A 24,137-nucleotide genomic window follows, 5' to 3' on the forward strand; every position below is an offset into this window, starting at 1 on the left:
TAAGAAATCACCCATTGGGAATGCAAGCTGGTGCAGCCACTCTGGAAAACAGTATGGAGGTTCCTCAAAAAACTAAAAATAGAACTAACCTACGACCCAGCAATTGTACTACTAGGCATTTATCCATGGGATACAGGTGTGCTGTTTCGAAGGGACACATGCACCCCCATGTTTATAGCAGTACTATCAACAATAGCCAAAGTATGGAAAGAGCCCAAATGTCCATCGATGGATGAATGGATAAAGAAGATATGGTGTATATATATATATATATACACACATACATACATACATACATACACACAATGGAGTACTACTCGGCAATCCAAAGGAATGAAATCTTGCCATTTGCAACTATGTGGATGGAACCGGAGGGTATTATGCTAAGTGAAATTAGTCAGAGAAAGACAAAAATCATATGACTTCACACATATGAAGACTTTAAGAGACAAAACAGATGAACATAAGGAAAGGGAAACAAAAATAATATAAAAAAAAGGGAGGGGGACAAAACAAGAGACTCATAAATATGGAGAACAAACTGAGGGTTATGGGAGGGGGGAATGGGCTAAATGGGTAAGGGACACTAAGGAATCTACTCCTGAAATCATTGTTGCACTATATGCTAACTAATTTGGAATTAAATTTTAAAAATTAAAAAATGAAATTAAAAAAAAAAAAAGAACGCTTCTTTCTATTTGATACAAGAAATATAGATCCTTGGTAGTAGAGATCAGAGAGAACTACCGAAGATGATTTGTGCTGATTTTTTACACATTTCGAGAATCATCAGTAAGCATAATTGCAACTACAGAGCAAAACGTGGTGTACTGAGCACTGATGTTACAAAGAACCTGGAATGTCATATTCTCTAGCCATTAAAATTTCCCAAATAATTACCATTCTTCAATATTCTATTTTTATTGCTTCATCCCTTCATTTAAAGTTTTATACTACTCTCTACCAATGCTCTACATATTGTCTACTAATACACCACCTTGCTTATAACTTGAAATGAACTTTTGAACAATTTTGAGTTACTCTAGCAGGTGTCAGTGAGGTGTCTGGTAAATATATCAATAAAAGTTATTAAACGGCATTAACAGCATTAATTTCTGTCTTCAAAAATTATGTATTATATATTTTAAAATACAAACTTATGTATCTAAAATTATATAAATTTATGTATTTTTTGGGTAACAAGGGTGTTACATGCCCACTGCAAAATAACTTAGCAATATAGAATATATGAAGTTGAAGATTACTTTTCCATAGTTTCACTCCCAAGAGAGAATCATAGGTTTCGCTTTGATGTGTACTCTTTTGGATTTTTTAAAATACATATTCAAGATTTATACCATGTATTTTACAAAAAAATGTGTTCAGATTATACACATTTTGACCATTAAAAATCACTTATCAGTTATCATTCCTTGTCAGTATGTATAGATATAACTTACTATTTCCGCAAATGTGTGATAGTCAATAGACAACTGCTATATGCTTTTTAGCTAGATTTCGGTTGATAGGCAATTAGGTGGTTGCCAATTTTTTTATATGAAAACAAAAGTGCAATTAATACCTATAAACAGGGGCGCCTGGGTGGCGCAGTCGGTTAAGCGTCCGACTTCAGCCAGGTCACGATCTCACGGTCCGTGAGTTCGAGCCCCGCGTCAGGCTCTGGCCTGATGGCTCAGAGCCTGGAGCCTGTTTCCGAATCTGTGTCTCCCTCTCTCTTTGCCCCTCCCCCGTTCATGCTCTGTCTCTCTCTGTCCCAAAAATAAATAAATGTTGAAAAAAAAAATTAAAAAAAAAAATACCTATAAACATATATCTTCCTACATTTGTACAACTATTTCTTCAGGAAAAATTCTTAAACATGGTGTATCTGATTCCAAAATTTATCAATAGCTTAATTCTGAAATTGACGTTTCTTTAAATAGATATTTCCAACTGCTCCCAATGGAGTGTGTTAACTTACACTTCCACCTTCTAAAATAGTCTATTTCCATCACTGGCATCATCACTCATTTCAATCTTTTCCAAGACAAATATCTCATTGTTTGAATTTGCATTTCTCTCTTGGGTCAAGAAGAACATCTTTTTTTCGTATGTTTCTGGTTATTTGCACTTTTTTCTGTGGATTATGTTTTATGACTTTTGCATTTTTCTTATTCCATTTAGTTATTTGATATTGATTTGTAGTACTTCTTGTAATTTATGGCAATTAACCTGTCAATCATATATATAGTAAATATTAATTCCAAGTTCAGAAAAAAAAAAAAGAAATCACCCATAATGGTGTTCTGATTTATTTCAAGTATTCAGAAAATTTAGGTATCGATGGCTATATTCTGCTCACTTCCAAATGATAAAAGAACTTCCTAATTATTATAAAAATTGTATACCTATACTCCTAAAGCTTATAAACATCAGTCTTTTGAATGGATGCCTTATAAATATTCTGTAGTTATTAAAACAAAAAAAGCCGAAACTCCTTTTTGGAGTCTTGATTCCAAGCCCTTTGCCATATGTGATAGAAAATAACCACACCCCACCCCTTGCTCTAGACTTTGGGCTTAGTTAGGCACATGACATGCTTTGGGCAATAGGTTAGCAGATGTGATATAAGTAGGTATTTGAAAAGTATTTGCACAATCAAACCTGCCTTCTTCTATCTCTGACAAGGTATAAAACATGGTAAAATGTTCTGGGTAGTCTGCTGGGATACAAAGGATGAGATACATGTAGAGCAGAGCTGACCCAGTCGGGCCAAACCTACATTGGTGAAACCATAGCAGGTGACTAAGCCCAGCTGAAATCAGCAGAGCAGCCCAGCCAAGTTCACTCAGATCATTTACCACCCAGCTACCACCCCCCCACCAATTGATGTGTGACTCATAACAGATGGTTGTTTTAAGCCATTAAATTTTAGACTTGTTTGCTACATAAGAAGAACTGATCTAGACATAAGGCAGTAAGAAATACACTTCCCTTACATCTGGTATTGCCAATAAAGAAATTTCCTCTCTATCTGTCCCTTGTCCCTGCAGTTAGGACTACTCTTAGGTCTACTCCACTTGCCCCTTTCAGGAACTACTGGGGAAACTTCTTTAGAACCACCCTCCTCCTCCACACCCAGATTGCAGTGAAGCTTGTTGTTTTGCTGTTCTGTATAACTACAGTCAGTCATTTTAATTCAGATAAGCAGAACTGTAACAAGCAAGACCATTACTAAGGAATGTCAGAGCAGGTTACCAGCTATCTTTTTTGTATGACAGAGTGAGACACTGCCTGAGAAAAAATAATGCTGAGGAAAGAGAGCAGTAAGAACTCAATACCGGTGCAAAACAATGCCCATAATCATAGTTGTTGGGAGTGAGAGTAGAGAAAATATAAGGTAAATGTAATTTTGTTCACAAGTAACATTTTCTTTAAATGTAAATTTTTTTCAAAGAATGACATGATAAACATCTTTATTCTTGCCATATTTTCTTAAAACTTGTTTTCTACTAAAACAAACATAGGAAAAGTTAAAGTCCCTTTTGATAGCTACCCACACCATCATTCCTTTCTCTTCTCAGATGTAACACGATTGAGTTTGATGTGAATTAATCCCTTCAGGATTTGCTATTTTTGTGAGCATATTTTGTACAACCTAGTATCAGCCAAAAAGTTATCTTCTTTTATGGTCCTCAAGTACTCATACATAGGTCCAAGAAAGAGAGGAGATAATAAGCAAAAATTTAAAGAGCTAGTTTTAGGGAAAAAATATATTTAAGACCTTAGGAGAACGTGTGGTACAAAGAGGGGAAAGGGATTCTCTCCAATTTAACAAAGCGGCATTAGTGCAACGATATAGGGCCAAGGTAAAATGATAAGACATCAGAGAGACAGTAACACTGCCAATAGCAGTACCATCAGCAGCATTCAGCTTCAATGGAATGTGGCAATGAAAGCTGTTGATAGTGAACACAACGGTTTTCTTGACTGGATGTCAACTATTTCATCAGTAGTCAGAGGCAGCATTAACCATTTTAGGATAGGAGCTCTGGGCATGATTGTCAGCACTCTCAGTAAGAGTCACGGTACTTGAAGAAAGGTAGTGAAAGCCACCAAAGTTAGTGAAGGCTTAAGGATTAGGTAACCTCCTAAGGACTTTTAGAAACTTTCAAGAAATCCAGAGGTTAGGGAAGAGTAGGAGCTAACCAGAGAAATACTGTTTATTACTGTTAATATTATATAATTCACAGTGTCTGCTGAAGTATTAATAAATGTAACTGTAAGGGAAAGAATTCTTGCTTTGGTATGAGACCCTAACAGACTGTACCCTAGGAAGAGGGATATAAATTATGCTCAGCTCAAAGGCCAGAAAACCTGAAGTCTGGGTCTCAGGTGGCTAGAACCTTCAAATTCCAGCAGGGAGTAAGAGAAAATCCTTCGTGATGGAAAATAACATCACCTTAGGCTTCAAGTTATTGCTGCAAATAATTTTTCAAATATAATGGTTAGCAATCAGTGATAATGAAGCAAAACTCCTGTTTCTGGCTTTGACAGAATAACCAGTTTGGGATCCCTCCTCCCACTGTAAGTAAAAGTAAAACTGGACAAAAGAGATAAAGCAACTGCTTTCAGGGAGTAGATATGAGGTAGCATAAGACTATAATCTCTGAGATAAGGGAAACCATTAGGTGAACTCCATGATTCTTAGCTCTCTTCCTGGGTATAATTTCCTGACAAAAGCACAGAGCACTGACATACAGGCAGAGTATGGTGGTCCTACTGAGCTGGGGTCCAAGAGATCAGATTTTGGAGCAGCTAAAATCACTGAAATCAGCAGGGCTGGGCATAGCACTGAGAGAAGGGAGACAGAGAAAGTCCCCTAGAATTCCCTGGAGAGCCTTTGTAAGTCTGTGGCTAAGAGCTTGATAAAACACAAATTGCTAGGCTTCACCTATACAGTTTCTGATTGAGCTGTGTATTTCTATCAAGTTCCCAGGTGATTCGGATACTCCTGATCCAAGATCACACTTTGAAAATCACTCTTATTGAGCACAAGACAATATAAGTTAAAAATAAAATAAATCCATATCTACCAAACCTTTCTCACTCATTCTGAGTCACCAAAGCATTTAAATATCTCAGGATATAAGAAAAACATATAATCAACTTTATGTAAAGATAAACAACTTCTGCATCTAAAACTAATATTACACTGCATGTTAACTAATAGGAATTTAAGTAAAAACTACAAAAAAAAAAAAGAAAAAGAAAAAGATCAACAACCTCTGTGGTAAATAAAACTTAAGGCTTTGATGGCTTACCTGTAGATCTTTCACATTCGGAAAAGGAATCCCTATTGTTATGACAGCACGGGCATTGTCATCTGAGAAATCCAGACCCTCACTCACTTTACCACGACAAACTGCTACCAAGAGGGCTCCATCTTAAGCAATAAAAAATAAATATTTTAAAAAGTACATCTAAAATTCCTCAAAACTGCTTATTCTTGTCATTTTGAAAAGATCTAATTAAGTAATCATCATAGCAAATTTTAAAACATCAAAGTAAAAAACTATGATGAAATAGTTTTAAAAGGGCCACAAAATTGCATTTCTGTGTAATATGGTACCAAACCAATTTACAAACTGTATCTCCCAGATAACTTCCACAGAAAAACCACATCAGAGTAGAATTAACTTGCAGATGAACCGAGAAATTTTAGGCACCAACTGTTTTATCTTTAAGAGTGTAACTGCAATCATTACTTTTACCACCAAAACGTAAAGGCCTCAGATTGATTTAAACAACTCTAGTTTGTACTATATATTATATTGAATCACTATTATATTGGAAAGCATTTAAAACATACATACAGAATACTCTGTATCATCTCATCATACTGACAATATTGACAATTATGTTACAGTATCTTTAAGATGGTGCACTATTCATAAGTTATTACTATCAGCTCTTTCTGTCAAACTTTTTATGGACATTCTCTAAACTTGAAATTAAGACTTCAGCTATGCTTTGAAAACTCAAATTTACCTTATGTAATAGAATGTAAGCATAAAGTACATTATTTATATCAAAATGCAGGACTCATTTGGCCACCAAGGTAGATATTTATGCATACTCCATCCATCCTCTTTCACAAAACATTTTAGGTAGTGTAGGGAAGACTATACTAAATGTCTTCCTAACCTGAATATATGCTGTTTTTCAAGTTGAACTGGCATCTCCAATGAAAATATCCATAGGAGAACAACTCCAAATAAAAGAGTTTCTTCAGTTTATTTTCTTTTCACCCTGATTATAAAATATAACTTTTCTCTTAAGTGAAATTCATTTAAAAGGTAACAATTCTGACAGCATCAACTTCTTTATGATAAAAAATACTTTTTGATTGGCCATCAAATAATTTCCAATTACCTTTCTCTCCTTTGTATTTGATTGCATCATAGTACATCTGTAGTAATTCATCAAAATCAATTTTTTCTCCTGCCGGTGGTTCTACGATGACTGTTTTCACCAACTCTAGATTATGCCATAAACCAGTAGAGAGCCAACGTTCTTTTAACTTTTCTAATAACTGGAACGGGAAAAGAAAAAAAAATGAACGTTTTGTGTGTCCAACTGAACTTACCTTGGTTTGCTGAAAGAAAATGTGACTACAATGTGACTACGGCAAGTGAATTAATAACCTGTGTTTTACTTTTCCCATCTGTAAAATGAGAAAAACAATAATATGCCATAGTGTTGTTAGTGGGTTAAATTTCATGAACTGATTTAGATAGCTTTGTTTTTTGTTTTTTTTTTATTTAAAAAAAATTTTTTTTTCAACGTTTATTTATTTTTGGGACAGAGAGAGACAGAGCATGAACGGGCGAGGGGCAGAGAGAGAGGGAGACACAGAATCGGAAACAGGCTCCAGGCTCTGAGCCATCAGCCCAGAGCCCGACGCGGGGCTCGAACTCACAGACCGTGAGATCGTGACCTGGTTGAAGTCGGACGCTTAACCGGCTGCGCCACCCAGGCGCCCCCCTTTTTTTTTTTTTTTTTTAATTTTTTTTTTCAACGTTTATTTATTTTTGGGACAGAGAGAGACAGAGCATGAACGGGCGAGGGGCAGAGAGAGAGGGAGACACAGAATCGGAAACAGTAGATAGCTTTGAATGATGCCTTGCACACTGTAAGAACTCCACAATCGTTAACTGCTACTGCTGCTGTTACCATTTCTATTACTACTAACATTACTTCCGCTGCTGCTGCTACTTCTATGATTGCTATTTTGGGGTTTCAAAAACAGAAAAATGACTTCTGACAAAGTGGATAAATTTTAAGTTATCTCTTTAAAATGATTTTTTTTAAATATGAAATTTATTGTCAAATTGGTTTCCATACAACACCCAGTGCTCAACCCAACAGGTGCCCTCCTCAATGCCCATCACCCACTCCCCTCCTCCCCCCGCCCTCTGCCCCGCCCTGCATCAACCCTCAGTTTATTCTCAGTTTAAGAGTCTTTGGTTTGGTTCCCTCCCTAACTTTTTTCTTTTTCCTTCCCCTCCCCGATGGTCTTTTGTTAAGTTTCTCAGATCTACCTAAAATCAAGTATAGTATCTGTTCTTATCAGTTTAACATGATTTTTTAATGTTTATTTATTTTTGAGAGAGACAGAGAGACACAACATGAGCGGGGGAGGGCAGAGAGAGAGAGAGGGAGACACAGAATCCAAAGCAGACTCCAGGCTCTGAGCTGTCAGCAGGGTCTTGAGCTCATGAACTGCGAGATCATGACCTGAGCCGAAGTTGGACACTTAACCAACTGAGCCACTACCCAGGCACCCCTTAACTTACCTCTTTAAACCTAAAGTGAAATTCTTTGATTTCCTCAACTAAAGATTCTTAAAGATCATTTTACCTAGTCCATAGGCAGCTAAGCTGTTTAAAAATTTGATCATCATTAATAAACTGAATTAAGTAAATACATACATAGAGACTCAGGTAGCTAACAAGTAGAAAATATACAACCACAAAAAAACATTTATTAAAAAAAATAACCATGTACTAGATTACAAAACGACTTTCAACAAATTTCAAAGAACCTTTATCAGATTAACCACATATTCTGGGGCGCCTGGGTGGCTCAGTTTGTTAAGCATCCAACTCTTAATTTCGGCTCAGGTCGTGATCTTAGAGTTTGTGAGATGAAGCCCCGTGTCGGCCTCTGCGCTGATAGCGCGGGGCCTGCTTGGGATTTTCTCTCTGCCCCTCCCCACTCATGGCTCATGCACAAGCATGCACACTGTCTCTCAAAATAAACAAACATTTTAAAAAAGGTTAACCACATATTCTAACAACAGTGTAACTTTAGACTAATAGACAATACAAAGTTAGTGGGGTAAAAAAACCCAGCAAACAAACTCAACACTAAAGATTATATTCTTAAAGAAAACATGTGTTATATGTCAATTATATCTCAATAAAACTAGGGAAAAAAAGAACATATGGTTAAAAAAGAAAAACACAGTAGAATTAATGATATCTTTAGGTATGAATAAGAAAAGCACTCACTATTCAAAATACGGGATTCAATACAGATAATACTTAGAAATATACTTGTAGCTTAAGATGTATTTATTTTAAAAACCTGAAACTGAATGAAGCATTCTTTTGAAGAATGCTAGAAAATCGGGGCACCCTGGGTGGCTCAGTAGGTTGAGCCTCTGACTTTGGCTCAGGTCATGATCTCACAGTTTGTGAGTTTGATCCCCACTTGGACTGTCAGTGCAGAGCCCTCTTCAGATCATCTGTCCCCCTGTCTTTCTGCTCTTCCCTGGCTCATGCTCTCTCTCTCAAAAATATATAAACATTAAAAAAAAAAAAAAAAATAGGGCGCCTGGGTGGCTCAGTTGATTGAATGTCCGACTTGGGCTCAGGTTATGATCTCGCAGTTTGTGGGTTCGGGCCTGCATCAGGCTCTGTGCTGATAGCTCCAAGTCTGGAGCCTGCTTCGGATTCTGTGCCTCCCTCTCTCTCTGCCCTTCCCCCGCTCACACTGTGTATTTCTCTTCTTCTCAAAAATAAACATAAAAAAAATTACAAAAAAGGAAAAGAGAAAAATGGAAAAAGAAAAACAAACAATAAATGCAAAGAAAGTAGAAGTTAACAATAACCGTAAGAGCTGAAAAAAAAAGCCAATATTAGGATTATTATCATTAAAAAAATTTTTTTTAACGTTTATTTATTTTTGAGACAGGGAGAGACAGAGCATGAACAGGGGAGGGTCAGATAGAGGGAGACACAGAATCCGAAGCAGGCTCCAGGCTCTAAGCTGTCAGTACAGAGCCCAACGCGGGGCCAGAACTCACGGACTGCAAGATCATGACCTGAGCGGAAGTCGGCCGCCTAACCGACTGAGCCACCCAGGCGCCCCAGGATTATTATCATTTAAACTGACCTGTTTTATCCACTTGTTCTATGCAAACAGTTCTATGCAATGTGGACCAGTTATTATATTGTAGGCAACAGGACATTACCCCAAATTCTCTAGAGAACAAAAACTAATTTTTATAAGATGACTTATTTCCTCAGAACTTCACCCTATCTATTTTTAGAAGTAAACTTAATAAGATCATAAGACAAAATTGTTATCACTGCTATAGTGTAAATGTTTGTGTCCCCCTCAAAATTCATATGTTGAACTCATCCCCAAAGATGATGGTATCATGAAGTGGGCACTGTGGGAGGTGATTAAGTCATGAGAGTGGAGCTTTCATGAATGACATGAGTGCTCTTATCCCACAGAGCTCCTGGCTCTTTCCATCATCCGAGACACAGCCAGAAGGCCCTAGCTACCAACCAGGAAGAGGGCCATCCTCCAACCTGATCTTGGACCTCCAGCCTCCAGAGCTGTGAAAAATAAATTTTTGTTGTTTATAAACTACCAAGTCTGCAGTATTTTGTTATAACAATTGGAACAGATTAAGAAAACCACTAATTGGTAAAACACCTCATTGTGTATTATATAATGATCAGGGTATCCTGATTAATAAAAACAAAAATTCTCTGTTAACACCATATGATTTAGGTAAAAAAAAAAGAAAAAAAATAGTAGGGCTATCATTAATCTAAAAGTCCTTTTTGAGTGCCTCAAGGATTGGCTATTAAAATTTGCTTTTTGAATATGCACCGTTTCTGAATCAGTCTCTCATTAGTGCTAGGAACTATTAAATCTTGTGACAGTATTCAGAGCTATAGTGTCTATGGGAGAGTCAAACCAAGTCTTCAACTGAAAAGACAAGACTATTATAAAGTTGATAATGCTCAGAATAATATATTAATTTCTTTACATTTTCTATTGAATAACCAGTTTAGAAGAGGATATAAATATCCTAAGAATGTAAAACCAGATAAAATGTGTCATGAATTTGTGTAATTACTGATACTTAATGGAATTTAATCTAATGCTATACTGTTTTCTGTCATCTGAAAACATAGCTAGCATTTCATCTCTGATTCCTTGATCTTGAGATAATAACTGTCAGTACATTATGTTTTTAAAATTCAAGATCTGAGGAATACCTCTTACTTGAGGGAGATCATCAAGTTGGTAATTCCAAAATACATTCCATAAAATCTATTTAAGAAGGCAATTTAAGAAATAACAAAGAAATTAGTTCAATGTACAACATTTACCTCCAAAGAAATTCCCATTATATAGAAAAGAATTTAGAACATCAAAGAGTCACAGACAATTTAGAAAATGTCTAACAAAAGTTTAAAAAATTTCAAAGCAGATATTATATAAGCAAAATTTCAAAATTTGTTATAATGAATGAAGAAAAAAGTCTACTGCTTTTTTGGATTCTAAAAACTTCAAAAATTTATGGACAATGAAAATGCCCACATATCTGTAAATAAATCACGAATATTATAATCAAAAAGTACAAAATGCACTATCAATCACTTCAGGAAACTTCTGTGGCAAATACGAAACAAACTGTCTATGTTATTGGGTCTTTAAAAAATTATTTGCAAAATAAGCCTGTTAAAGTTTGTTGATATATCTGAAGGAACTTTTAGTTCTAAAGCTCTCTAATTCTATTAAATTTTTAAAACTGAATTGTCAGTACATAATATTTACATATAAGATTATAATTTCAGAGAATAGGAGAGAACAAAAATTGAAAAGGTGGGACACACAAAGATAGGATATTTTTTTCTAGGTTTGCATTAGGGTTGAAAAGCTTTACTGGTAATGCAAATCTTATAACTAGGACCAATTTTTTTCCCTACATAGAAACCATTCAAATGTGCTTAAATTGAAAAGGAAGAACTATTTTTTTTCCAGAAAAAATTTTATGCAGTTTGACACCTATCAGCCTTTCCAAACTGCCATACCAGTTAAAGCCAAGTACAGAGAAATATTTTGGGCAACTCAAGCAAAGATGAGGCAGGTTAAGACACAAATAATTGAGCATAACTAGGAGAACACTTAGTCAGAAATTTGCTTTTCAGTTGTATCCATTTTTAGTAAGTGTTGGTGAGAAAATGTAGAATTGGAACTCTCATATACTGCAGTGAAAATGGTGCAGGTGTTTTGGAAAGAAGCTCTAAACATAGAGCTACCATATGACCCAGCAATTACACTCATAATTAAATACCCAAGAGAAATGAAAACATATGCCTACACAAAAACTTGTACATAAATGTTCATAGCAGCATTATTCATAATATCCCTAAGTAGAAACAATCTAGATACCTTTCAAGAGATGATTAGATAAATAAAACATGGTATATTTGCGCAGCTGAATATTATTCAGCCATAAAAATGAAGTACTGATACATGCTATAACATGGATGAACTTGGAAAACAATATACAGCCAACCCTTGAACAACACAGGTTTTAACTGTGTAGATTCACTTATATAAACAGATTTTTTTCTGTTTCAATACAGTACAGTACCATGTATATCTTTTCTCATCTTTATGATTTTCTCTAGCTTACTTCTAGCTTACTTTATTCTAAGACTATAGAATATAATACACATCAACTGTTATATGTTATCAACTATTTGTGTTAATATATGTTAATCAACTGTTAATGCTATGGTAAGGCTTCTGGTCAACAGTAAACTATTAGTAGTTAAGTTTTGGGGGAGGCAAAAGTTATACACAGAGTTTTGACTGTGCAGGGAGTTAGTGCATTGTTCAAGGGTCAACTATACCAAGTGAAAGAAGTAAGACATAAAGGATCACATCCTATACAATTACAATATGTAAGTTCCAGAATAGGTTAATGCATACAGACATAAAGTAAATCAGAAGTTGCCTATGGCTGGGGAAGGGAGAAAGTTCGAGGGAAAATGGAGAGTGATTACTAATGGGGATGGAGTGATGAAAATGTTCAAATATAGTGGTGGATTACTTGCAGAACTTTGTGAATCGGATAAAAACCACGGAATTTACACTTTAAGTGAAGTGAGCTGTCTGTAAATTATATCACAATAAAGATGTCACGTTGAAAAAATGATAAGTGGGACACAGAACATCCAAATCACTATGATGAAAAAGGACAAAAGCCCATATCGATTGAATAAGGTAAACAAAAGGGGAAAATAGGTAAAAGAAGGCACAATATAAGGTGGTAGAAAATATGTCCAAATGTGCCCAGAATCAAAGCAAACACAAATGAATTTAACTTATTAAAACTGAGACACTCAGATTGTCTGGAAAAAAGGCAGAGAGGAAGGGAGGGAGGGAAGAAGTGGGGAGAGAGAAAGAAAAACTCATCCATTTGTTGTTTATAGAGACATTTAAAGTTAAACCACACAGAAATCTTGAAAATGAAGGTACGGAAGAAGAAATGCAATGCAAATGCCAAAAGAAATCAGGTAAATCACACTCATGAAAAAACAGACTTCAAAGCAAAAAGTTTTCTAATAAATATACATTCCATATAGTTAAAAAGTGCTGGGGCGCCTGGGTGGCTCAGTCGGTTAGGCGTCCGACTCGGCTCAGGTCATGATCTCGCGGTCCATGAGTTTGAGCCCCGTGTCGGGCTCTCTGCTGACAGCTCAGCCTGGAGCCTGTTTCAGATTCTGGGTCTCCCCCTCTCTCTCTGACCCTCCCCCGTTTATGCTCTGTCCCTCTCTGTCTCAAAAATAAATAAAGGTTAAAAAAATTTTTTTTAATAAAAAAAAAAGTGCATCCACTAAAAAGGTATAACAGTCATGAATCTTTTTTGTTTTTTTAGGTTTATTTATTTATTTTGAGAGAGACAGAGAATGCATGAGCAGGGGAGGGGCAGAGAGAAAAGGAAAGAGAGAGAATCCCAAGTAGGCTCTCTGTGCTACCAACACAGAACCCAACACAGGGCTTGAATCCACAAAACTGTGAGATCATGATCTGAGGTGCAACCGAGAGTCAGATGCTTAACCAACTGAACCACCCAGGCACCCCTGTCCTGAATCTTTATGCACTTAAAACATAGTTTCAAAATACAGAAAAGAAAAGCTAACAAGAAATACAAGGATAAATTGATCAATAGCCTAAATACTACAGAGGATTTCAACATACCTCGCTTAGCTATCTATAGATGACTTGGACAAAATTAGTAAGAATACACAAGATTGAAGTTTATAAGAATCATTGACCTTGCTCTAATATATGTAGAGAACTTAGTGCTAAATGGAAAATAATGATTCTTTTCAAACATGGAACAATACATGTAAAGTCACAAAGAACATAGCAATAAATTTTTAAAATCTGGAATTGTACAGATTCACTGGAAATTGAGTATCAACAGAAAGGTCTTCTATATCAAAACAAAATAAAATTTATCAACATAGAAAAAAGAAAAACATTTTTTCCATACAATTTCTAGGTTCAAGAGGGAAAAAAATTTAAAACATTTGGCTATCCTAGGTCTTTTCTGTATAAATTTTAAAATCAGCTTCTCAAATTCTACAAAAATGTCAATAGTAGCATTATTTAAACAGCAAAAAAACCAAAAACATTGATTAAAGGTAATATATAAATTGTTTCATATTCATACAATGGATACGCAATAAAAATAACTTCTACCATGGATTAGTGAAAAAAAGCAAATGGCAGAAAATTATATACCATTCCATTTTTTAAAAGCACACAAAAAAAAGCAACATTAAGTAACATTGTTTAGGAATACATATGTACTGTAGAATACATATGAATGTGGTAAGACCATTTTTTAAAAAAAATGAATAATTACAAACTTCAGGACAATTATTAACTCTATGGGGGTAGGCAAAGGGATGGGATTGAGAAGGGGCATCCACATAGCTTTAAATGTAATATTTAGTTCTTAAGTGAAGTTTTTGATGTTTTCATTTTATTAATATACTTCATAACTCACATATACATTACATGTGCTCTTATATAAATATGAAATATTATATAATGACTGTGAAAATGAAGCAAGATGTATTTCTTTCACATGTTTTTAGTTTTTAGTAATACCAGGGAGTGGGGATGGAGGGCAAAGATAAGGAAATAAACAACAAACATATTTAGCTTCTACAATGTGGCTGAAACATAAAAAAAAATCTAAGGATAAAGAGGCAACATCATAGAAAAGGTACCTGCCTGCATACACTTACATTTCAGTGACAGAATATTATATTCCTAAAGATGCAGAATCAATATGGTCTGAAACTACAAAATTTGTATCTATAGGTTGCTCCTCTATATGCTATATTCATACATCCAACAGCCTGGTCAAATTCACCAGTTAGACCTCAAAGGCACCTGAAATGTTTCATACAAGACCAAATTTATAACATCCTAATGCTGCTTATTTCAATAAAGGATATCACCATTCACTGAGTTACCTTTGCTAGAACACTGAGTCATCCTTAACAATTCCCTCTCCTTCTCATTGCCCATATACAATCTATTACAAACCCTCTTTGAATTTTTGTCTTCTATCGCTCCATATCTAAAACCACCACCCCAGTCTAAGCTATTAAAATCATTTGAAAAACTACTCCAGGGGCGCCTGGGTGGCGCAGTCGGTTAAGCGTCCGACTTCAGCCAGGTCACGATCTCGCGCTCCGTGAGTTCGAGCCCCGCGTCAGGCTCTGGGCTGATGGCTCAGAGCCTGGAGCCTGTTTCCGATTCTGTGTCTCCCTCTCTCTCTGCCCCTCCCCCATTCATGCTCTGTCTCTCTCTGTCCCAAAAATAAATAAACGTTGGAAAAAAAAAATTAAAAAAAAAAAAAAAAAAAGAAAAACTACTCCAATAATCTCCTAACTAGATTTTCTATTTCTTTTTTTAATTTTTAATGTTTATTTATTTTTCAGAGAGAGAGATAGCAGGAGAGGGGTGGAGAGAGAGGGAGACACAGAATCTGAAGCAGTCTCCAGGCTCTGAGCTGTCAGCACAGAGCCCAATGCAGGGCTTGAACTCACGGACCGTGAGACCATGAGCTGAAGTCAGACACTTAACCGACTGAGCCAGCCAGGTGCCCCTGGATTTCCTATTTCTTATCTATCACTCTTAGGTTGTTACATTTCAGCTAGAGAATATTTTCAAAACACAAATTTTATCACATCCACTCACATCTCCACTTTGAAAACTCAATAAAGTGTAGATCAACAAACTCTCCTTGCCCTCATGGAAACTTTGATTCAATAGCAATACATGGACCAATTACTTTTGTGAGAAATCCGGAAAACAGTTAAGAGGCTCTTGCTCCTAGATGACTGTGAAACCAGCTTGAAAGAAGGTAGAAAAATTTGTGGCACCACTTGCCTTAGTCCCTCTCCCCAGCTCAGTATGGTGTGAGTCAGGGAAAACTTCCAACTCCTGGCTTTTCCCCAAGGAGCGAAAGAGAAAACTGAAACATACATCCAATGTACAGACTATTAGGGGGCTACCCAGGGGACTGGTTTCTGTCTTACCTAAATCTAAGCACTGATAGGAAATGGTGCTGGGTTGGGGACTACTGGGCACAAAGGCTAAAGTTTAGCCTAGCATGCACTCACTCACCATAGTCTCTCCCCACTGGCTCAAGTCTTAATTAAGGGGAAAAAAACCCAACTCCCAATTTCTGCAGGGGAAGGAAACAGTTGGGACCATATATTCAATGTTCCACTTTCTCAGGAAGCTACCTGAAGGACTGGTGGTTTCTGTGCACATGTCTCAGAGCACTGACAAGACCCTAGATGACATACCCTAGCATACCCTAGCTAGCATACCTTATCTAGCATACCTTAGATGACAGGGGGCCACTGAGAACAAAAGAGAGCTAGGAAGCTTGGTGCCACTCCAGAGGACTAGCAGTACAGCAGACAGACCAAGACAGCTTGGTGGTCTCCTGGATGGGGAGTAGAGAAGAGTGGATTATGTGTACAATATTCCACTGGGAAGGCATGCTGCCCGAGGGGCTGGTTTCTGTCTTGCCTGACTCAGAGAGCTGATGGGACCTGACATACTCTAAAGGCCTGGGGGCCGCTGAAAACAAAAGAGAGCTGGGTGGCTTACAGCACTCCACAGAACCTGTAGTACCACAGACTAAAACCAGAGGGAAGAAGAAATTACGAGCTCTTGGAAAAAAAAAATGGGAAAATACCTCTAATTAGGGATCTATACATGAGAGTCTAGAGAAGAACATCCATAGGAAAGGTTTGGGAAGTCCCCAGAATCTGTAGCTACAAAGCCAGTCCATAAATATTTTTTTTTCCAAATGGGTAGATATAAAGGAACAAAATAAACCCCAGGAATCAACCATAAAGAAATGGAAGTTATGAATTACCTGATAAAGAGTTCAAAATAACCATTATAAAGATGCTAAATAAGCTCAGGAAAATGATACATAAACAAAATGAGAATTTCAAAAGAGAAACTGTAAAAAAGAACCAAACAAATTTTAGAGCTGAAGAATATAGTAGCTGAAAAATTCACTAAGGAGATTCAACAGCAGACTTGATCAATCAAAATAAAGAATCAGTGAACCTGAAGACAGGTCATTTAAAATTATGTCGCTGGAGAAGTAAAAAAAAAAAATGAAAAAGAGTGAATAAAGCCTAGGGTATTTATAGGACACCATTAAGCAAACAAATATACACATATGGGAGTCCTAGAGGGAGAAAAAAAGTGAGAAGGGGGTACAAAGTTTAATTAAAGAATTAATAGCCAAAAATTTCCCAAATGGGGGGTAGGGGTGAGGAATGGACATCCAGCTTCAAGAAGCCAACAGACACCAAATAGGATGAAAACAAAGAAGGTCACACTGAGACACATTGTAAATAAATGTATCAAAAGTCAGAGACAAAAGAGAATTCTGAAAGTAGCAAAAGCAAAACAAACCCCCCCCCCCCATAAAACTATGAGTGGATTTCTCAGCAGAAATCTTGTAGGCTAGAAGGGGGTAGAATGATATATATGAAATGCTGAAAGAAAACAAACTGCCAACCAAGAACAAAATATCCAGTAAAGCATGAAGGTGAGATAAAGACTTCCCCAGAATAACAAATTATTCCCCAGAATAACAAAAACTGAGGGAGTTTGTTTCATTGCCCCTAGACTTGCCTTATAAGACATATTAAAGAGAGTCCTTCAAGTTTAAATAAAGATGCTAGACAGCAACACAAAACCATAAAAAATGACTTTTAAGTGAACAACTGTTAAAGAGACAAAGATATTATATATTGAAATAAGTGTCAACGCATGAAGATGTGATTATAAACATATAAATGCCTAAACGCAGAGTCCCAAAACATATGAAACAAAAACTGACAGAATAGAGAAATAAACAGTTGCACAGCAACAGTAGGAGACTTCAATACCCCAATTTCAATAATCAACAAAACAACCACACAGAAGTTCAGTAAAGAAAAAAAGAGGACTTGAAAAACACTATAAAATAATTGGCCTAACACATATATAAAGAACATTCCATCCAACAAAGTAGGAATACACATTCTTTTCAAGTACATGTGGAACATCCTCTAGGATAGACCATAGATTAGGTCACAGTAGAAGTCATAATAAGTTTTTAAAAGACTGAGTGGCTTTTTTGACAATCATGAAATGAAACTAGAAATCAGTAACAGAAGGAAAATTGAGGGGCCCCTGGGTAGCTCAGTCAGTTGAGTGTCAAACTCTTAATTTCTGCCCAGGTCATGATCTCACAGTTGTAGGATGGAGCCCTGTATCAGGCTCCACACTGAGCATGGAACCTGTGTAAGACCCTCTCTACCTCTGCTTCTCTTCCCTGCTTGAGCTCTCTAAAATTAAAAAATAATAAAAAATAAATAAAAAAAAGGAAAATTGAAAAATTCACACATATGTGGAGATTAAATAATATACTATTACAATTTTTCTAAATGTTTATTTATTTTTGAGAGAGAGAGAGACAGAAAGACAGAGAGCACAAGTGGAGGAGGGGAAAGGAGAGAGGGAGACACAGAATCCAAAGCAGGCTCCAGGCTCCAAGCTGTCAGCACAGAGCCTGATACAGGGCTTGAACTCATGAACCGCAAGATCATGACCTGAGCCAGTCAGATGCTCAACCAACTGAGCCACTCAGGTGTCCCTAAATAATATACTCTTAAATAACTACTGGATCAAACTAGAAATCAGAAATCACTAAGGAAATTAGAAAATATCTTCAGACACATGAAAACAAAAATACAAAAACGGCAAAACCTATGAGATATAGTGAAACAGTGCTATGAAGGATATTTATAGCCATAAACACATACATTAAAGAGCTCAAATTAATCTTAACTGTACATCTTAAAAAACTAGAAAAAGAATAGCAAGTTAAACTAAAAACTAGCAGAAGGAAATAAAAAAATAAAGAGTAGATAAAAAATAAATGAAATGGAGAACAGAAAAAATTGAGAAATGAAAGTTGGTTCTTTGAAGATCGACAAAATTGACAAATCTTTGATAGATTGACTAAGAAAAAAAAAGGGAGACTAAAATGACTACAACCACAAAAGAAAGTAGAGACATAACTACCAATTTTACAGAAATAAAAAGGACTATAAAACAATACTATGAACAAAAAACCAAATTGGATAATCTAGATATAATGAATAAATTCTTAGAAACACATGATCTATGAAACTGAATCATAAAGAAAAGAAAATGTAAATAGATCTGTAACAAGTAAGGAGATTGAATCAATAATCAAAAACCTCCCAAAGAAAAAGCTCTGGATCAGATAGCTTCACTGGTGAATTCCATCAAAGATTTAAAGAGGAATTTTTATATATATACATATATATATATGTGTGTGTGTATATATATACATATATATATTGATGTATAAAAAGCATTTGACAAAATTTAACATCTTTTCATGATAAAACCACTCTAGGAATCAAAGAAAATTTCCTAAACATATCAAAGGTCTTTTGTGAAAAGTTAACTTTTATGAATACCTAACTTTTTGAATACCTAACATCATAGTCAATTTAGGTGACTAACCTAAAGCTTTCCCCCTATAATTAGAAACAAGATAAGGAGGCCCCCAACTTCACCACTTCTATGAAACAGAGCAACAGGCATAAAAACAAAGAAAGGGTATTCAAATTGGAAAAGAAGTAAAACTATCTCTGTTACAGATGCCATGGTCTTATATCTAGAAAATATATATATCAAAGAATACACATCAACCCTGACCCCCCAATCCCCCCCCAAAAAAACCCCTGTTACAGCTAATAAATTAAATCAGCCAAGATGCAGGATATAAAATCAACATGCAAAAATTGGTTTTATTTCTATACACTAATAACTATAAAAAGAAATGAAGAAAAAATTCCATTCACAATAGCATCAAAAAGAATAAAATACTTAAGAATAAGTTTAACTAGGGGTGCCTGGGTGGCTCAGTCGGTTAAGTGTCTGACTCTTGGTTTCAACTCAGGTCATGATCTCATGGTTTCATGAGTTTGAGCCCTGCATCTAGCTGATGGTGTCGAGCCTGCTTGGGAATTCTCTCTCATTCTCTCTCTCTCTCTCTCTCTCTCTCTCTCTCTCTCTCTCTCTCTCTCCCCCCCCCTCTCTCTCTCTTCTTCCCTCCCTCCCTCTCTCTCTGCCCCTCTCCAGCTCATGCTGTCTCTCTCTCTCAAAAATAAACTTAAAAAAAAAAGAATAAATTTAACCAAAGGGTGAAAGACTTGTATACTCAAAACTACAAAACACTGTTGAAAGAAATCACAGAAACATAAATAAATGAAAGAACATGCCATGTTCATGGACTGGAAGACTTAATATTGTTAACATGACAATGCTACCCTCCAAAGAGATTTATATTCAGTGCAATCCCTACCAAAATCCCAACCTTTCCTCCCCAGAAATATAAAAACCTTAAAATTCACAAGGAATCTTAAAAAAAAAAAGAACAACATTGGAGGACTCACATTTCCTAATTTCAAAAACTTAATACAAAGCAACAGCAATCAAACAGTGGGACACTGGCCTAAGGACAGACATACAGACCAATGGAATAGAACAGAGAGCTAGAAATAAGCTGTCACATATATGGTCAATTGGTTTTCCACCAGGATACTAAGACCATTCAATGGACAGAATTTTTTTAACCAATCAAAAAAAATGGATTTAAAAATGAATTCTTAGATATGACATCAAAAACACAATGAACAAAAGAAAAATATAGATATATTCAACTTCATCTAGATTTAAAAACTTTTATGCATCAAAGGATACTATCAAGAAAGTGAAAAGATAGTCCACAGGAGAAAATATCTGCAATTCATTTATTTGATAAGGGATTAATATCCAGAAAATATAAAGAACTCCTGTAACTCAAAAACAATCCAATTCAAAAATGGGCAAAGAACTTGAGTAGACATTTCTCCAAAGAAGATACACAGAGAATGAATAAGCACATGAAAAGATGCACAACTTCACTAATAATTAGGGAAATGTAAATCAGAACTACAATGAGACACCACTTCATAACCATTAGGATGGCTACTATAAAACAAACCAACAAACAAACAAAACCAGAAAATAGTTGCTGCAAGGATATAGAGAAACTGGTATCTTTGTACACTGCTGGTGGGAATGTAAAGTGGGATAGCCACTGTGTAAGTTTGGCAGTTCCTCGAAGAGTTTATAAACATAAAATGACCATATGATTCAGCAAATTCCACTCCTGGGATATATCACCAAAAGAAGTGAAGGCAAAAAACTCAAACAGATAGTTGTACATCAGTGTTCATAACAGCATTACTCACAATAGCGATAAGCTGGAAACAACTCAAACATCCATCAACAGATGAATGGATAAACAAAGTAGGATATCCATACAATGGAATATTCAGCCATAAAAAATAAAATTGTGATACATGCTACAACGTACATAAACCTTGAAAACATTATGGTAAGTGAAATAAGGCAGACACAAAAGAATATTTTATGATTCCATTAAAAATTTTTTTAATGTTTATTTATTTTTTGGGAATGCAAGCTGGTACAGCCACTCTGGAAAACAGTATGGAGGCTCCTCAAAAAATTAAAAATAGAACTACCCTATGACCCAGCAATTGCACTACTAGGTATTTATCCAAGGGATACAGGTGTGCTGTTTCAAAGGGACACATGCACCCCCATGTATACAGCAACACTATCAACAATAGCCAAAGTATGGAAAAAAAACAAAAGTCCATCGATGGATGAATGAATAAAGAAGATGTGGCATATATACATATGTATACACATGGATACACATATACATACATACATACACACATACATACAATGGAGTATTACTCAGCAATCAAAAAGAATGAAATCTTGTCATTTGCAACTACGTGGATGGAACTGGAGGGTATTATGCTAAGTGAAATTAGTCAGTCAGAGAAAGACAAATATCATATGACTTCACTCGTATGAGGACTTTAAGAGACAAAACAGATGAACATAAGGGAACAGAAACAAAAATAATATAAAAACAAGGAGGGGGACAAAGCATAAGAGACTCATAAATATGGAGAACAAACTGAGGGTTACTGGAGGGGATGTGGGAAAGGGGATGGGCTAAATGGATAAGGGGCATTAGGCAATCTACTCCTGAAATCACTGTTGCACTACATGCTAACTAATTTGGATGTAAATTAAAAAAAAATAAAATTAAGTATTATGTTGAAAAAAATGTTTATTTATGAGAGAGAGACAGAGCATGAGGGGGGGAGGAGCAGAGAGAGGGAGATACAGAATCTAAAACAGGCTCCAGGCTCTGAGCTGTCAGCACATTAGCCTGACACAGGGCTCAAACCCACAAACCGTGAGATCATGATCTGAGTGCAAGTTGGACGCTTGACCGACTGAGACACCCAGGCACCCTCTATGATTCCATTTTATGAATGGAATAGATAGATTCATAAAGAAAGTAAGTAGAACAGGAGTTGCCAGGGCTTGGGGAGAGGAGAAAATGAAGAGTTAATAGTTTAACAAATACAGAGTTTCTAGATTTGTAATGATGAAAATGTTTTGGAAACAGCAGTGATGTTGTACTATATTATAAATGTACTCAACAACATGGAATTGTATACTTTAAAAACAGTTAAACAGCAGGGGCACCTGGGTGGCTCAGTTGGTTAAGTGTCTGACTCTTGATTTCAGCTCAGGTCACAATCTCATGGTTCGTGAGTTTGAGCCCTGCTTGGGATTCTCTTTCCCCCTTTCTCTCTGCCCCTACCCCACTTATGCATGCGAGCTCTCTCTCTCAAAATAAATACACTTCTTAAAAAATGGTTAAACAACAAATTTTATGTTATATGCTTTTCACACCACCATTTTAAAACTGAAGAAAAAAAAAAACAACCCGCACCTACACAAAAACAAATACTACACAGGAGTGTCAATGAATAAATTAGTAACATGTGAATCAACAAAGATGAACACAAAGCTATAAAAATTACAGAGGGGTTCCTGGATGGCTCAGTGGGTTAAGCATCCAACTCTTGGTTTGGGCTCAGGTTGTGATTTCACTGTTTGAGATCCAGCCCTGCGCTGGGCTCTGTACTGATAGTGCGGAGCCTGGTTGGTCTTCTCCTTCTCCCTCTCCCTCTGCTCCTCTCCCACTCATGCACAAGCACTCTCTCTCTCAAAATAAATAAACTTTAAAAAACAAAGCAAATTACAGATAGATAACAAATGATTTCATTCATATGAAGTTCAAAAACAATATATTATTTAAGCATGTACATGTACACACACATATACATACTATCTTTAAAAATGTAAAACTATTATCCCTTGAGATGGAAGGATATGATTGTGAAGGAGTACGTGTGTTATTCTAATGTTAAGAGTAATGTTCTATTTCTTAAGTTGGTGGTAGATATGCCAATGTCAATTTAATTGTTTAAAATGTGTATGTTCCCCTGAAAGATAGATACCTTATGTTTTCACTCATATGTGGATCCTGAGAAACTCAACAGAAGACCAGGGGGATGGAGAAGGGGGAGAAAAAAAAAAGTTACAGACAGGGAAGGAGGCAAACCATAAGAGAGTCTTAAATACTGAGAATAAACTGAGGGTTGATGGGGGGGGGGGGAGGGGAAAGTGGGTGATGGGCATTGAGGAGGACACCTGTTGGGATGAGCACTGGGTGTTGTATGGAAACCAATGTGACAATAAATTTTATATAAAAAAAATAAAATGTGTATATTTGCTTTATATACTTCATATGAAGGCAAAGGCCCATCCAAGGATTATACAGGGAAGTGTACTTTATTAAACTCACTGTTGTATTCCTATAAGTGGCCTATAAGTTCATAGTTCTTTAAATACTCTCATTAGCCTAACATCATACTCATTCCCTCATTTTTCAATAAACTGAATAAACTGTTTGACAATCAATAAATTGAATGAACTCTTTGAATAAATTTACTTTATATTTACATGTGAGTCATGATTTTACCTTTTTGAAAATTATACTGTAGAGAAAGAAAAGTGAGCAAGTTACAAAAATATTTAAAATGAAATATAAGATTGGATATGACAAGGGGGGGAAGGTTCATAGATGACCCCGATTATATGATTAGTCCAAATACAGATTGTGGTACCATTCACTCATACAAGCAACACTGGAAAAGGACCAAGATTGG

The 24,137-nt window shown here is 36.0% G+C and overlaps 1 protein-coding gene across 1 annotated transcript in view; it reads right to left on the reverse strand.

The window, feature by feature from the left end:
* BRIP1 (BRCA1 interacting DNA helicase 1) overlaps window positions 1–24,137 on the reverse strand; it is a 214,480-nt gene that overhangs the window by 64,505 nt on the left and 125,838 nt on the right. The window contains 2 exon segments of the mRNA XM_086686787.1: window positions 5,325–5,446; window positions 6,436–6,595. Coding sequence (XP_086542913.1) covers window positions 5,325–5,446; window positions 6,436–6,595 — 282 coding nt within the window.

The sequence above is a fragment of the Puma concolor genome, chromosome E1 (assembly GCF_028749965.1).
Source record: "Puma concolor isolate L17-30 chromosome E1, mPumCon1.1.hap2, whole genome shotgun sequence".
Classification (NCBI taxonomy): Eukaryota; Metazoa; Chordata; class Mammalia; order Carnivora; family Felidae; genus Puma; species Puma concolor.